We start from the raw sequence: 17,202 nt of genomic DNA, 5'->3' as shown, positions 1-17,202 counted from the left end.
TAGCTTGTAAGTGCTTCCAAATAAAGATCCACATATTTCATAGTTCTCAATTTAAGCGGGTGCTCTGCAAACAAACTGAGAATTTAAGTAGTATGTGAAAAAAATCTGACTTCTGATTTGTGCATTTTCCCCCTCGATGCAAAAAAAGAAAGGAAATAATCCTAAGAATTCAACACAGGCTTCATTTAATTGATAATAGTTGCATTTCTCAAAATATGTTTTCACAGTTCTTGTTTCCCAATCACATTTAACAGATTTCATTTAATAGTTCATATTCAATCAGAACACAGCAAATCCAATTATACAAACTAGAAAGAATTACATCATTTGAATGTTTTCTTAACTGTAGAACATCTTGACTTTTGTGGTATGAAAATTTTTCCTGGAAGTAAATTATGATCCTGGAAACAAAATAATAGGTAGATAACCATTTTTGAAAATTTAAGTGCATGTCATTGCTCAGTGAATGAATTGGGCACTTTCTTGGTATTTTGCTTTGTCCTCATAAGAGAACTTCACTCGCAACAACCTATCCTTTCTTTGGAAGCTACCCAATTTAAATATTCCTTTTAGATATTGAATGCTACTAGATGGAAATTTGACTAATTTGGTTTTGTAGATAATGAATCTGCTAAAGAGGGTTTATATAATATATAGCACTGGTCAGTAACTCCTGTGAACAAATACAAGAATCTACCGGCCACTCTCATTGACAAACTTTATGAGATTGTATATTTAATTTTTGTAGCTATTCTTCTCGAGGCTATGATGAAGGTGAGGGACCTAATATCATTCAGTAGCGTGTCCTTAAATGGTGCCTAGAAGCTACTTACATTTATTTAAAATGTTAAATCAGTGTGAATATTCAATTAATGAATGAATTTCCTTGATAAAGAGCTCTGGATTGGTGCTATCTTCTAAATTACTCTTCCCCTCCTCTCCCCCCTCCCCCCCAATAGAGAAGGAAAGTTAATCTTTATGCTCACTGATATTTAAATTTTCCTCATTAAAAATCAGATTAAGATGGACCTTTTTAGTGTGGGGATAGTGAGGATTGTCTCTAGCCACCAGATGTTTTAGTTTGGGGGTTATTTTTTCTCTCTCCTATCTTCTTACCCTTAAACTTAATGTGCTGACTATTCTTGGCCTTTCCCTTTTTAAATATTCTCAAATGATTTCAGAAATAGTATTTCTGCATGACCCTGCTACAATGCAAGTAGAGTTGCCCTAGAGGTCATTTAGAATAGACAGGCAGAGACTATGCCAGCAAATCCAGAAGAGACCTTTTCTCATAGGGCAGTCACTTTAGGACCATCCCACCTCCCCCTACCCCCATTCACTATCATTGGCTGTACTCAAAAACTTGTTTTGTATTAAGAATGATGGTTGTGGTGCAGCAGCAGTCTTTGGGGTCAGCTGCATAAATTCACATGGAACTTTCTTCTGTTAGCTTCATTGTCCACTAGTCTCTAAATTAGGGTTTGTAGAGAATTTTTCTGGGGGCCTTGGAAGGTGAAGTAACACAATCATACCGCTGGTCTAGATCCATCACTGCTTCCGCAAAGGAAGACGTGGCTTGGTGTGACGCTATTGAGAGTTTGAACAGTCCTGGCAGACACCCTCAAAAGTGTGTGGTCTTAGCTCTGGCTGAGTCTGCCCCAGTCCTCAAGACTGTTGGACAAGCTAGTTAGGTTGAATGCATGGACATCTAGGAATAACAAGGTTCTTTATAGTTCTGGGAGATTCATCCAGTCATACATAGATTCCAACACAGGAAGTCACAAAAAAATTATTGACTTGGTTTAAAATGTTCTATCTCGTTATAATGGGTCCAGGAATGTCATCCTAAGACAAAATGTCAAGCATGAGAATGAACTGAACAAGGGTAAGTTAATAAAACATCAACAAGGCATACTAAAGGACTGAATTTTAACTATTCTCTTATTTTTCAAGAATTTAAACTTTCTCTTCTTCATGCATTAGATTGTGGAAAGCAACAATGATCTTCCAAGGTTAGCATGTAGTGTAACAACTTACTGATGACAATGAATATACACCCACAATATTTTATATAATTCTTTGGGACTTAAATAATTCTCAAAAACATAAATTTGAATTTCTAAAAAAATCTAAATTGAATTTACCATACAACTAGCCAAAATCCAATTCTCATTTAAATATGGGCAATTGATTACTTATTCCGAATGCAGAAAAATATTTGAAGTGAAAAATGTTTTTAAAACTTGTCTTGGACATGTATTTTTTAATTCTTTGCAAAAGTCAAGTGAGGAATTTTCACAAGTTATTGAAATCTACTCACCTGATGTTTTAGCACTGGTGAAATGGTCCAAATGTTGACAACATGCATATACCCTATAAAAAACATTTTTTTTATTTCTTCTGTAACGATGTAATCTTAACATCTCAGAAATCTCAACTTAAAGGAAAGTCATTCTAAGCTTTTAATACTGGATCCTAGGGTCAGCTAAGTGGTCCTATGGAGACAGAGCCCTAGATCTGAAGTCAGGAAGATCCAAATTAAAATCCTATTCCAGGCATTTCTAGCTGAGTGACCCTAGGGAAATTATTTAACCTCTCTCTGCCTCAGTTAACTTATTTGTAAAATGGGGAAAGAAAAATTGGACTAGATGCCATGAGATGACCCTTTAATTCCAGATCTATTACTTTTAATTATTGTTCTGTGATAATATCTTAGAACTGGGAGGACAATTAGAGAATACCTAATTTAAGTGCCAAAACCACTTAGCAACAACCCTCAGATCTAAAATCCAGACTGTCAAAGACTATTTCCCCTACACCACACTGCCTCCCTTCTTAACGTAGGTATTAATCATACAGATAGATTTAGAAACCCTTCTTTTTGATCCCAATATTGAGTCTTGTTCAAGCACAATCTCACCCTTTTTCCCCTGCTCTCCTCAAGGGTAACTACAACCGCTCTCACCATTTCTATTCATCCATTCCCTTAAAGAGCTCTGGACAGGAGTTATCATCTAAATGACTCTGGCTTCCCTCATCCATTTACTAAAACCGTATTTTCCAGACTGAACTCAGGCATTTCCAAATAAACTTCTCTATTCACCTAGACCTTTCTAAGGTATTGGACACTGTCAGTCTAATACACACTCAAAGCTAGTTTATCTTGGCTTCCAGAACCCTGCACTTCTCATATTCTCCGCAATGTCTCTTTCTTCCTCTTATTTGTATTTACCTGGCCTTCTCTCCTTCCTAAAACTGAGGATGTTCTACAGGCTCTGATTAAGGTCCTCTTAAAATACAATGAAAATTCAATGAAAAAAATTTCCAACCTAGGTGAAGATAGGTTGATCTGAGTATAAAAGCTTCATGTTACATACCTTTATCTTTCAAAGTTTAAATATTTCATTAGCATGCTTACCAGCCATATATGGAGCAGTGTTTTGTTAATACCTGAGTCTGTCTCCTTTTTTCTATAGGAGGGAATAGTCACAGGAGTATATCTCTCTTGCTGATTCTGTATCTTGGATGATAATTCACTTTTCTTTTCTGCTCATAATAAAAATAAGCATAGTGTCATCACATTAAAACAGAAAGAAATTGAATCAGTAATGGGAAAGAATGCTCAAATAAGACTTTAATTCCTTTGTAATTAATAGTTTCCTTTTTTAACTCAACATCTCATACTTTTGAATTCCAGTAATAATTACAACTCTAATAAGTTATATTGATGGTGACTTTAAAAAGGGAACAAAGCCAAAATATATCCATGTGCAGTGAAGACAATGCCATGAACATTGTAGTCACTAGAAGTTTATTAAATAAACTAAGCAATTCATAAATTCCAGACCTGAATAGTATATACATTCAAATTAAGATAACAGCATTCTAAGGGCAAGAAGAGGGAATGAAATGGAATGTATGATCCCATAGAAATGCAGTGACACCAGATTCCAAAGGACTTAAGGGCAGGTCAGAAGAGCACAGTGCCATAACCATTTTAAGCTGTGTAGCAAAATTTTTTTCCTTTTTTAAAATAGTATTTTACTTTTCTCCCCAATTACATTTTTTTAGGTTTTGTTTTGCAAGGCAAATAGGGTTAAGTGGCTTGTCCAAGGCCACACAGCTAGGTAATTATTAAGTTTCTGAAGCCAGATTTGAACTCAGGTCCCTCCTGACTCCAGGACCAGTGCTCTATCCACTGCACCATCTAGCCACCCCTCCCCAGTTACATCTAAAAATAATTTTCAACATTCAGGTTTTTAAATTTTTGAGTTCTATATTCTATTTTTCCTTCCCTCCCTCCTCCCTGAGACAGTAAACAATCATGTAACACATTTTTTTTGGGAAAACTCAAACCAAAAAAAAAAAGAAAGAAAAACAATATGCTTCAGTCTGCATTAAGATATTATCAGTTCATGGGATGGTTAGGTGGCATAGTGGATAAAGCACGGGACCTGGAGTCAGGAGTACCTGGGTTCAAATCCAGTCTCAGACACTTAATAATTACCTAGCTGTGTGGCATTGGGCAAGCCACTTAACCCCATTTGCCTTGGCAAAAACCTAAAAAAAATAAAAAAGTTCTTTCTTTGGAAAGTGAATAGCATTTTTCAACATAAGTCCTTTAGAATTGGCTTTAGATCATTGTAATGCTAAAAATAGCTAAGTCATTCACAGTTGGTCATTTTATCAATATTGTATAAATTACTGGTTCTCATTTCACACTGTATCAGCTCATGTGGGGTCTTAAAGTTTTTCTGAAATCATCTTGCTTTTCATTTCTTATAACACAATAATGTACCATTACAGTCATATTCCACAACTTGTTCAGCCATTCCCTGATGGATATTCCTTCAATTTCTGTAGCAAATAGCAAACTATACTTCCTAGTTTAATGTTTAGCCTATTAATCTGAATGGGGCAGCTAGGTGGCACAGTAGATAAAAGCACTTGGCCTGAAGTCAATCAGATTCCTCTTCTGAGTTCAAATCTTGCCGAAGACACTAGCTGTGTACCCTGGGCAAGTCATTTCATTCTGGCTCAGTTTCATCATCCCTAAAAGGAATTGGAGAAGGAAATGGAGTGTGTCTTTACTCCAGTGTCTACCCAGAAAACCCCGAATGGGGTAATGAAGAGTTGAACACAACTCAAGAATAACAGAACAACATTAATCTGGATGAAACTGAAAAATTGAATACATTTTGCTGAATGACATGACAGAGCATTTCTTTATGTAAGGAAACAAGTGTTGGGAACCATTGTGTATTGGGAGTATTGCGAATTATCTTCATCTGGTATCCTTAAATACCAGAATCTTATTTTACTAAGTGCTGTGGGAGTGGATTAGAGACTGGAAAGGTATTTAGGCACTGGTATTTTGGTGAATAAACAGAGCATTTGATGGAATACTTGTCTCCTTTGTAATCCTTGTCTCCCACCCCTCCAATGCGTGCCTGGAAAGATTGAGGGAGCCTAGTAGTGGGGCTCTGCATAAGAGTCCAGAAAAAGACAAACATCTCACCAGGATGTTAAAATCTACAACACAGATATAATCTGTTCAAGTCTCCAGTTATTTAATCGTGCTATGCACAAAGGGTTAAGCTTACCAAGCCAACCCACAAAATCTCTTTAACCCATGATGAAGATGGGGATATAATATTTTATTATCATAGAACATACCTAATATCAGTGTTTTCCATTGAAAACTGTGTTCAGAGGGCAATTTGAGATGCCAAAAACACATGCCATAACACAGTAGGAAAGAGGCTCTTCTTCAGTGACTTCCCTAACTCTGAGCTATTGGTGTCCTTCATGGTGAGGGAAGATTGGGAAGAATCCTGGGAAGAATCCCAGAGGGTGGGAAAGAAGAGAACCGAGAAGGGGAATCAATGTCAAAGGGCCATAGCAGCCAACCAGAGAGAATTTTTGCCTGAAGGGCCCATGCAAATAGTTTTTATAGAATCAAAAGGGATCATAAAAATAAAGAAAAAAACATCATTCAGAGGCACGCAGCCCCTGAGTTCTGTTCTGCAGAAGCCAAGACAGGAGAATCTCCACTGCTACCTTTCAAATCTCTTCCTCCCTTGCCCACCTTCCTCCAACCCCAAGGATTGGCTTGTCAGCCTCTAACCCCCTCTCTTCCTCCTCCCCTTGCTCTAGTCTGCCAGATGTCACTGCATCAATCTTTATTTCTCTTTTAAGTTTTAATAGCTTACCTGGTGGGAAATAGGGAGTAAGAAGCTTTTTCTCTGTACATTTTTTTAGTGGTTATAGGAAGAGACAGATTTAAAAAGTAGCTCTGAATTAAAAGATCCTCTGCATTTCAGAGGAAAAACCAGGCTCAGGGGAGAGAGAGATGGTGAGTTGATATTGCAAATGCGATGAGTGCTGAGAGGTTGGGGTGAGTGCTGTGAGGGACCCTCAGCAAAAACAGATTCCATAAAGATGATAAAAAGAGAAAGCCTTAGGGTGTCCCAGCTGAAGGAGCTATGCCAAAATGAGTCAGATGGGCAGAGGTTGGACATGGAACTGATATTCTCCTCTCCTGTCAATTCCAGAAATAAGGCCATGACATTAAGGCTTGCTCACATGGTAACTAACTTTTTGTTTCTCCTTAATTAAGTTCTTTTCCACAATATCCCAATAGGCATTAAAATATGGTATTTCTAAATTACCTGCTAAGATTTTACTTAATGGAGGAAAATGGCTGGCCCTGGGGCAGTTCCTTCTGTCCAGCAGAGATGGCTTAACATGCAGCTTTAAACCAAAGCTTGTCAAAGAGGATCTCCGACTTTTTTCCACTGGAAAAACTTGCTGTAGAGCTTTGGGTGGAAAAATAGGTGAAATGAGACATTAGGTTTTATTATCACACACACACACACACACACACACACACACGCATAATAAGTTTTATCTAAAAAGTATCAAGCAGGAGGAGAGAAAAGAGGCCTTGGGGAGTGAGGGTAACTAACTGTCTATGCCCTCATTTGACTGCCCTTCTGGCTGAGCCAGGCTCCTTGGTTCACTCGTTGGGAGGAAAGCAGGCCTAATCAGAATGTACACAAGGCTCTTCCTCTTCCAAAGAGCCAGGCAGGGATAAAAGGACACAAGGCTCAGACAATGGGGGACACCTGAATGGAACTGATTTCCTCTTTATTACCTAAGCTAAGGAAAAATTTGGATCCCTATGAAACTACTCCCCTTTACTCTTCAACCCCACAGAGTTCCTGGGGTTTATAAAATAGCATATGGATTATGGAAGGGTCCCCTAAGGATGACAATGTAAATTCAATGCCTTAGTCAGAATTTATACAAACCAATCACTGAAGATATTTAGGCTGATTCTCAATCAAGGCATGTCAAGGAGCTTGTTTTTGTGTGTGTGTGTGTGTGTGTGTGTGTGTGTGTGTGTTCCTTTCTATCCACAGCTGCTTTAATATATAACATTTACCTTTCTTATAGAATGGAGATGAAGAGGTCTGTTTTGTTGAGTACAGATGTGGGATTGGTGTTCGCTTACCCTGACCTTCCCTTCCATCTTCCAGCAAGTCTGCATTGACAAGTAGAAGAGAAAAGCACAGGGGTCTGGGTGAGCTTTCCTGTCTTCACTTCTCCTTTGCTAGAGCTCCTTTGCTGGGACCTCAGATCCCTTTGGTTGGATTGCTCTCTCCAACCCGAGCCCGGGCCAGTCATAATGAGGAGGAGGAGGAGCTGCTCAGCACTGTTCAGAAGGCACAGCACCAGTGACCTGAGGCTCTACTGGAGTCTGGAGGACTTAAATTCAAATCCTGCCTCAGACACTGGCCAGACGTTGGACCCTGGACAAGTCACTTAAGCACTTTCAGCTTCCATTTGCCCATTTGTAAAATAGGAATAATCAGAATCTCTGTCATGGGGTTAGTGCAAGGATAAATGAGATGACAATTTACAACGGGATTCCAGGAGCCTTTGAGGACTAGTAATAATATTCTGTCAACTGTTACCATTCCTTTCTCTTTGAGGAGAATAAAGAGAACTCCACCTGGGCTCCTAAGTAAATCACTTTACTTTTATAAGTGCCTTCTCTGTGCCTTTGCTAAGCACCAGAAATACAAATTAAATAAAAATAAAGCCAGCCCCATCCCTTGAGGAACTTACTGTCTAAAGTTGGACAACAAGATAGAGAAGGAAGTGAAAAGTAGGAGGGGAGGGAGAAAAAGTCACCAGCAAAGGTCTGATGGAGAGTTCCAGAGAAGTTCAAAAGCTCAGGCTGTAGGGATAGATCTAGGATACTACCTCCAGATAAGGAGAACAGAGATGAGAAGGGAGAACATTCCAGACCTGGAGGACAGCCAGGCCTGGAAGACAGCCAGGAGATGAACTAGGCATCTTCTAGGGTAGAAGAGCAAGGCTAATGTCACTGGAGACCAGAGTATGTACAGGTGAGGAAGGTGTGAGGAGACTAAAAGGGGAGGAGGAAGCCTTTGAACACCAGAGGATTTTATATTGATCAGTGGAGTTTTCTGAACAGAAGGGCAATACAGAAAGATTTACACTTTAAGAAGATCAATAAAAGGACACAAGGCTCAGACAATGGGGGACACCTGAATGGAACTGATTTCCTCTTTATTACCTAAGCTAGTAGACTGGACTGGAGGCAGTGGGACCAAACAACCAACTTTTTCCAACAGTTTAGAAGTAAGCCTAAAGCTATGAGAGTCCTAAATCAGGATGGTGGCAGGGTTGAAGGAGACAAGGGGGCATATAAGAGAGATGACAAGATTTAGGGGATTGGAAATGATCTGGGTTGGAAAGTAAGAGTGAGGAATCAAGAATTATGTCTAGGTTATAAGCCTGAGTGATTGGTTGTAATATCCTCCACAACAGCAAGAAAGGATGGTTTTGGGGGGGAAAATGAGTTCAGTTTTTGGACATATTAAATTTAAGATAGAAGGGTACTAGAACAATCTCAAACCAGTTCACAAGAGCTGATCGTTAAATTTTCAGGGTGAGCATTTATACCTTAGAAGTAAGAATTTGAGTCTTGATTTATTGTTTTGTTTTATTGTCTAGAATTAGGAAAATGATAAAGAACATATAACTAAGGCAAATTAAACTTAATGGGATGTAAATGTATTTGCCTGTCCCCCAAGAGCCAGTTGTTAAACATATGCTCCTGGTTTAAAATGTCTATGGGATATTCAGTTCAAGGTATTCAATAGGCAGTTGAAGATGTGAGATTAAAGGTCAGGCTAGAAGTTAGTGCTAGATAAATAGGGACAAGAATCTTCTGCATAGAGATGATGTTAAATCCATGGAAACTGGGCAGAGAAACTGGGGACACCCACAGCTAGTGGACACTAGTCCAGAAGCAAATCCAGGAAAGAAGACAAAGGAGAGGTCAGATAGATAAGTGTAATACCAGGACAAAGCAGGGTCACAAAGAAGTAGAGAGAAGAGGGGGCAGCTAGGTGGCACAGTGGATAGAGCACCGGCCCTGGAGTCAGGAGTACCTGAGTTCAAATCCGGCCTCAGACACTTAATCATTACCTAGCTGTGTGGCCTTGGACAAGCCACTTAAACCCCGTTTGCCTTGCAAAAAACAAAAACAATCAAAGGAACATATAACAAAAATTGAGTGATTAGCATGAAATCAGAACTAGAGAGAAGAGAATATTGAAGAGGGCGATCAGTCATATCAAACACTGAAGAGAGACCAAAAAGGATGAGGACTGTGAGGAGGTCATTGGAGCTGGCAATTAAGAGATTGCTGGTCTCTTTGGAGAAACATTTTCAGTTAAATAATAAGTTTGGAAGCCAGACTGTACAGAGTTAAGAAGAGACCAAGAGGAAAGGAAATGGAGGTAATGGTTGTAGATAACCTTCTCTGGGAAGTCAGTCACAAATGGGAGGAAAGGACGAGAGCTGTGGGGATGGATGAGTCTTGTGCAGGGTGTCTCAGGTAGAGAAATGTTCCCATTTGAACCTGTAAGCAGCCAGTGATTGGGAATCTTTGTTGTGAGAGCAGAACATGCTTCCAAGAAGGTCATTATATCAAGTGATACCATTAGGAGTTTTCCTGAGGTTGTCAGATGGGAAGTGAAACAATCGCCCCAAAGAGCATGTCCCTTCATGACTAATCTCTGCGCCAGGAGGTACACCTGTATTGTCAGTAACTTTGTAACAGCCTTAGTACTTATGACCTTAATTCAAAGACTTTATTTTATCCCTGATCCAGAATGGTTTCCTTCTCTTAGCCCATAATGCCTTTTTTAATGCATTCATCTCTTTCAGTCTTCCACTCTACTTATTCCCCTTGAAGTTTGTTTTACTATAGCAAATAAGTAATAATAAATTAGCTTAAATGGTTATCCCACTTTTAAGTGGGGGTGATTATCACTTTACTAATATTACTATGAGTCCTACACAGAAATTGAGTAGCACAGAAATTGGGGTGACAGGCAGAAAATGAGACAATGCTAAGCATTTTACAAATATTATCTCTAGAGGACTTTCCAAATCTATATATCTAGATAAATTTAGTCTTCTGAGTTCAAGTCTTACATCATCATTGCCTGCTGGATATCTCTACCTGGAGAGCCCACTGACATCTCAAAATCAAGCTAAGATGGAAATCACTATCTCCCCTGCTACAACTCACCCTCCTCTAAATTTACTTTCTGCTAAGATCACCTTTATCCTTGCAGTGGTCCAATTTCTCAATCTGGGAATTGTTCCCAATTCTTAAAGCTCCCTTACTCCCACTCCATGTCTGACTCTTTTTGAGCCCATTTGGAGTTTTCTTGCTAAAGATCATGGAAAGGTTTGCCATTCCTTCTCAAGTTCATTTTACAGATGAGGAAACTGAGACAGTTATTGAGTAAATTGCCCAGGATCACACAGCTAGTAACTGTCTCAATAAGGGCATCTAACTGTCTCTTCTCTTCACTAACCTGACCAAGACCCTTATTCACGCCCAATCATATCCTTTCTAACTTAGCCTTACAGTTAATTTACCTTCTTCCATCTGTCTGCTATCTCTCTTCTCTCTATCTGTTCTCTAATCCATAATTCAAATCTTTCAAAATAAAATAAGATTGAATTAGAAGAAGAGAAGGATAGCACTTTAGCCAGACTGAGTGATGAAAGAGGGTCAGTCTTATTTTGTTTTGTCTTGCTATTAAGGACATCTGAACATATTTGCAGGTAGTTGGGAAAGAATCTGTGAGGAAAGATTGAAGATGTATAACAAATTGCTGGTGCTAGAGTCTGGGGCAAATTGAAGAATATATGATCAAAAGAACAAAGAAACGTCACCTCTAGGATGGGAGAGTAGATACTGACATGAAGGAGGAGGCAGGAAGAAGAGAATTTGTTAAGATGTTTTAGCTTTGGAAATGTAATGGACAGAAATTGTTCTGGGGAAGGAAAATGTAGGAAGACTTAGATCTTTGAAATACTGGGAATCATCCTCACCCTAGGTTTATTCCTAGGAAGGCCTTTCCCTCAATCTTTGTGCTACCACTCTGTCCCACATAGACCATGAACAACACCCCCAATCTGTTGTCTTGTTATTTCTACACACTCTGTTACCCAGATATGTTGCTTTTCCTCACTAATCAGTAACCATTACTCTTTCTTACCAAATTTCTTTCTTTGTGGAAAAGACTGTGATAATTTTGAACTTTTTTTTGTCCTTTAGTAAATCTATATTTATTTCCAAAGAGATAAAAGAAGATAGATTTCAATGCTCCATTGGTGGGAGTAGACCAATATAGATGGAACACTTCCTTGCTTTATTAGATAGCTTTCATGAATTGCTGTTGCCTAAACAATTACTTCAATCATAATTTATAGAAGTTCTAAACTTTGTACTCCAAATCTATTTATCTTATTTGAATTTGTATAATAATTGTCTTCCTATTTACTGATTCTCACTACTGACTACCAAACTTGCCCATGTCTCCCCCTCCTCTACCCTTCTGTTCCTACTATCATGTTCTATCTATTTTGCCCTTGGAGATTAAACACCTTGGAAAGATTGTCTACAATAAATGCCTTGGCTTTCTCACCTTTCACTTTTTTTTAGGTTTTTTTTTGCAAGGCAAATGGGGCTAAGTGGCTTGCCCAAGGCCACACAACTAGGTAATTATTAAGTTTCTGAGGCTGGATTTGAACTCAGGTACTCCTGACTCCAGGGCTGGTGCTCTGTACACTGCGCCACCTAGCCGTCCCCTCTCACTCCCTTCTTAATTCCCTAAAATCCTTTATCATTCAATCATTCCTAATTGTCAAATCTAATGATCTTTTCTCAACCCTGATTCTTCTAAATTTCTTTAAAGCCTTTGATATTATTGCTCACTGTCTTCAACTTGGTACTTGCTTCTCTCCAGATTATTGGACACTGCTCTCTACTGGCTCTTACCCATTCCTTTAAGTTCCAACTAAAATCCTACCTTCTACAAGAAGTCTTTCTGATTCCCTATTAATTCTAGCACCTTCCCTCAGTTAATTATTTCCTATTTATCCAATATATATATATATATATATATATATATATATATATATATATATATATTGTTTGTACATATTCATTTGCTTATTATTTCTGTCATTAAATTGGGAGCCCCTCAATGGCAGGACCTATCTTTCTTCTCTTTTTTTTAGGTGTTTTTTTTTTTGCAAGGCAAACGGGGTTAAGTAGCTTGCCCAAGGCCACACAGCTAGGTAATTATTAAGTGTCTGAGACCGAATTTGAACCCAGGTTCTCCTGACTCCAGGGCCGGTGCTTTATCCACTCACTACACCACCTAGCTGCCCCTCTTCTTTTTTTTTTTAAATATACTCAGCTCTTAGCATAGTACCTGGGTTGTAAAGGTTACTTCAGAAATGCTTACTGGCTGATAATCTTTCTCTTACCAGATATTTTATCTTGCTGAAGAGGCTTCGGAGAAGTTTTTGAGGAAACAGCTGTCCATGCTGCCATTGAACTCACTTCTTTTGTGTTCTTTAATAAATCATCTATGCTTATCTCTAAAAAGATTGAAAAAGAAAAGTAATTAAGTACAAGGTTCATGACTTCAGTGGCAAAAAGACTGGCTGGACCAATATAACTCTAATCCCTCCTTGTCTCAGTAGACAACATTCATAATTTACTATTGTGTAAACAATTATGTCAACTGTAATTTATCAAGGTTATATTTGGAGATTTGTTTTTATATATTTCTTATCATCATCACCTAGATGGTGATATTTCTACAGAAATAATCTTACCAATTTATCATTGAAACATGAATCAAAACACTTGCTAAAGATGAGGAGCGATCACAAAATCCTAGTGTTTAAAGAGACCAAAAGCTAAACACTATTTTACTTCACTAAAGTGCTTCCTCCTAGATTAAAATGTACTTGTATGAAGTTAGACAATTTTTAATGTATTTCAGTTCTTAAATCACACTCATCTGAACCCTTGATTCAGAAATGGAAGGTAATAGTTTCACTCTACTCTGCCTTTGTCAGAATTCAAGATCTGTATTATCTATATTATTAAGAGGGTGTTTGAAACCGTGTTATATAAAGTATATTTAAAGGAATTAGTGTCATGAAGAGAGACTTGGTAGGGACATCATAGTTGTCATCAAGTATTTGATAGATTACTTAATGGACCAGGATTTAGGTAGCCTACATAACACAGAGAGCAGACCTAAAATTAATAGATACAATTTATGAATTGGCAGATTATTTTCTGATTTAGGTCTAAAACAAAGCTATTGAAAAGTGGAATTGGCTGTCTGAAGAGGGAGTGAGTGAATTGCCCTTCACAGAAAGCATTCAAGCAGAAAGCACAGACATGTCCAGGGATTCAGACATCCAGGAGGAAATGACTGACTGACCTCTACATTATCCACCATGTTCACGATGAAACTGAGAAACCTAGACTAGAATCTTCTTCTAGGTCTCTACTTTTTCCCATGGGTTGCATCTCTCATCATCCATCAGTAACATCTCTTTGATGGAAGAACTTTGCTTTATTTTCTGCTCTCCCCACCATAAATATTGGTTACAACTATGATGGATGCAGCTCCTCTCAGTAGTTCAGAGATCTAGGACAACCCTGGGAGACCTGTTGTAGACCACATCATACACATCCAGAGGTATACAGAGTAAAATGAACAAACAATGCCCCCCCCCCCACAGAATCTGAATGAATATTATCTTCAATTTTTAAAAATTTCTCTCATGTTTTTCCTTTCTATTGAATGGTTTTTTTCTTTACCCTTAGTCCTAATTTCTCAAGCAAAATGACTAATATGTAAGCATATTAAACACAAATAAATTCATACAACTTTCACTAGACTGTTTCCTGCTAAGGGGAGGGGGGTGGGAAGGAAGGGTGGTAGAAAAGCATACAACATAAATATGCAAGTAATGAATGTTGAAAAACTTTCATAACATGTAATTGGAAAAATAAAGTAAAATAGCAATCAAAAAATGAAATATTGGATTAGTTGATTATTAAGGGAATAAATTATTCAAGGAGAAATCCACAACTTTTTGTTCATTTTTTCATTATTAGTTTAAAAAAAGCATTATACTTTTCATTCATTTTAACTTCTAGGTCTTTTTCTGCCACTTTCACCTCTAAATGAATTTCAGAATTCTACCACTTTAATTCCCTACTTACCAACTACTTTGTCTAAGTCTAAGTGCTGTATCAGACTTGTAATTGAGGTGATCACATCTGAAAGTTTTGAAGATTCTTCATCATCTATAATGAAGAAAGGAAAAGGAAATTGGTATTGTCAGAATTGAAACAAATTTACTGATTATCTACAAACCTTTTAATTTCTATGTGAAAGCATTTCTGTAAATAAACAGATCATAACACTAATTGGTCTCTATGAAGCTGTATTATTTGTATTTTTTATGAAACAAACTAATGATGTTAATTAAGTTCAATAATCTCTTAATACATGTTATTGGTTTTATTTTTATTTTGAGCAATTTGGGATTCATCAAGAAGCCACTCTCTAGGGAGAGACTATTCAGTCTTAAGTCAGTAGCTGAACACAAGGGCTATATAGCACAATAAGAAAGGAAAGGAAAGGATCCAGATTCTATTGGACAAGTTGTGCATTATATATAAGACCCATTTAAGGTGCAGGGACACAAAATATAGTGCTATAACTGATGGTTTAAGAGCTATCATCGTTCAACCCTCTATAACTACAAAATTAGAAGTTTGCAATCTATTCAATAGAGGAAAACTACTTAAAATATATTCTATCAAAGTTTTAGAAAAACTATAGAAACAGTCTTTCCTTATTTTAAATTATAGGTCTGTGACAGTGAGGCACAACAGAGCCTAGTAGGTAGACAATAAAGAAATGAAGATTTTCATGGATAACTTGAAGAATGACTCTAATTATAGTCAATAGATGAGGAAGTCACTTTTTTTTTCTACTTTTCTCAGGGCACTTTTCATCAAGTTAAACTTTAAACGATTAAAATTCATATTTATGAATCAAAGAACTGCCGAATTTAAAAATGTCTTCAAAAAAGTTTGCTAATTGTTAGTAGTGACTATGTCATTTTGGGCAAACTCACTTGTATGGTCTTTATACTGCTCTTCAGAGTTCATCTGTAGATCCACGGGAAAAGTACTTCTATCTTTGATTTTCCCTTTTCCTGAACTATAAATAAGATATATTTAGTTCATCCAATAGAAGGAAATTGTTTTAACATGACTACTCTGAAAAGGCTGAAACATTTATTCCCTCATTTTATTAGTCTGTCTTTTTGCCTTCTGTAAACGTATAATTAAGGATGCAATAAGGTTTGTCCTAATTTTCTTAAAGTTATGAATACATGTGATGAGATACTGCATGGAGTATTGGACAGAGTAATGACCTTGGAGTCAGAGTGGCATAGAATATTAGATGAAACAATGACAGTGAAGTCAGAAAGACCTCTGTTCTATTCCTGCCTCTGCCAGGTATTGGCTGAAGGGGTGGGAGAGAAGTAACCTTTATTAAGCAACTCCAGTGGGTCAAGTACCATGCTCAATATTAAACAAAGAGTATTTGATTTTTCACAATAGGACCCATACTATTGTCATCCCCATTTTAAAGTTGAGGAAACTGAGATAGACAGAGATTAACTGAACTGCAAGGAAATATCATCAAGTTCATATTTTTATTTAGGTGGTCTGATTTATCCAAATGATTTATCCACTGGGCAACCTAGAAGCTTTGGATCATGGAGCTGCTTCTGTCCTTCTGCCTCTCCATGCCCCAGGCATGTTCTGCAACAGTTGTGACTCTGTTTTGTTAAAGGGAGCTTCCTCAACATAGACTCCCTATATCCAGGAAATCACAGACTAAAGAAAAAAAGTAGATGATTGTTGTATATGATTGAACATGCAAGGTTTGATGGCAATCTTAATAAAGAACATTTTTGTGCATGACTCAGGCTGATGACTTTCTGGTCATACCTTAGAGGTCTCAACTTTCTGTGTTTTCCTGGCTACCAAAAGATCAAGGCAAATTTTAAAGATAAAACAATGATAAGGCTTTGACTCATAAGATAAAAAAAGTTTTCTCTTAATATAATTTGAAAACATTGACTAAATAATGTACTTACTAATTAGATCAACTTGATTTGAAGACAGGTCAGGCAAAGCAACTTTCTTAATATCATCCTCTTCATATACTACACGATTAGGTATTTAGTCAGTTCAATGATGAAAAACTATTTAAATAGGCCTACTATGAAAATTGTAAAATAGACAAGATTTTTTTTATTTGATCAATTTGCTTGTTTTCTCTCTTGAAAATATAAAATTCAGTACCCAGAAATTTTCATTCTGATTTAGTGTGAGTAGATAGTTAACTGTATTGTAAGAATATTAACAATGAAAATTGAGTATAGAAGGTCTGACAACAAAGTAAGAAGGATATTCATGTGTTTGTTGAACTCATAATAGGAAACAGAGGATTTTCTACTCTAGAGACAAGATAGCTAGATATCTTTAGACCTCTATCTCTGTCCAAAGTAAAGTAACTAACAATCTCTGGCTCTCCCTTGCTGTTAACTTCATTCTTCAAAATATGAAGACAAGTCATAAGCAAAATAAGTTATTCTGGACCTGACAAGAATGAGGATACCTGAAAGGAAAGTCTCCACTCTAAATCTTGGTTTCCATATCTGAAGAGAGAAAAAGATACT

The 17,202-nt window shown here is 37.3% G+C and overlaps 1 protein-coding gene across 2 annotated transcripts; it reads right to left on the bottom strand.

Annotated features, from left to right (window-relative positions):
* Positions 1-227: 227 nt before the first annotated feature.
* Positions 228-16,751, bottom strand: LOC141504165 (uncharacterized). 2 transcript variants are annotated; one of them, XM_074208983.1, is made up of 9 exons: positions 16,618-16,751; positions 15,583-15,668; positions 14,660-14,743; positions 12,895-13,008; positions 7,448-7,546; positions 6,672-6,818; positions 3,451-3,546; positions 2,321-2,373; positions 228-401 (listed from the first exon to the last, which is right to left on the bottom strand). In XM_074208983.1, the coding sequence occupies exons 2-9, from the start codon at positions 15,614-15,616 to the stop codon at positions 324-326; spliced, it is 705 nt and encodes a 234-aa protein (XP_074065084.1). In that variant the 5' UTR covers positions 15,617-15,668; positions 16,618-16,751; the 3' UTR covers positions 228-323. The 2 variants fall into 2 exon arrangements, with proteins under 2 accessions (XP_074065084.1, XP_074065082.1); XM_074208981.1 differs by lacking the exon at positions 16,618-16,751 and having other exon boundaries at positions 15,583-16,486.
* Positions 16,752-17,202: the final 451 nt, after the last annotated feature.

This window comes from Macrotis lagotis, unplaced genomic scaffold, assembly GCF_037893015.1.
Source record: "Macrotis lagotis isolate mMagLag1 unplaced genomic scaffold, bilby.v1.9.chrom.fasta BILBYCTG500, whole genome shotgun sequence".
Classification (NCBI taxonomy): domain Eukaryota; kingdom Metazoa; phylum Chordata; class Mammalia; order Peramelemorphia; family Peramelidae; genus Macrotis; species Macrotis lagotis.
The sequence above is the reverse complement of the archived record's forward strand: the minus strand, read 5'-3'. Positions and strand labels throughout refer to the sequence as shown.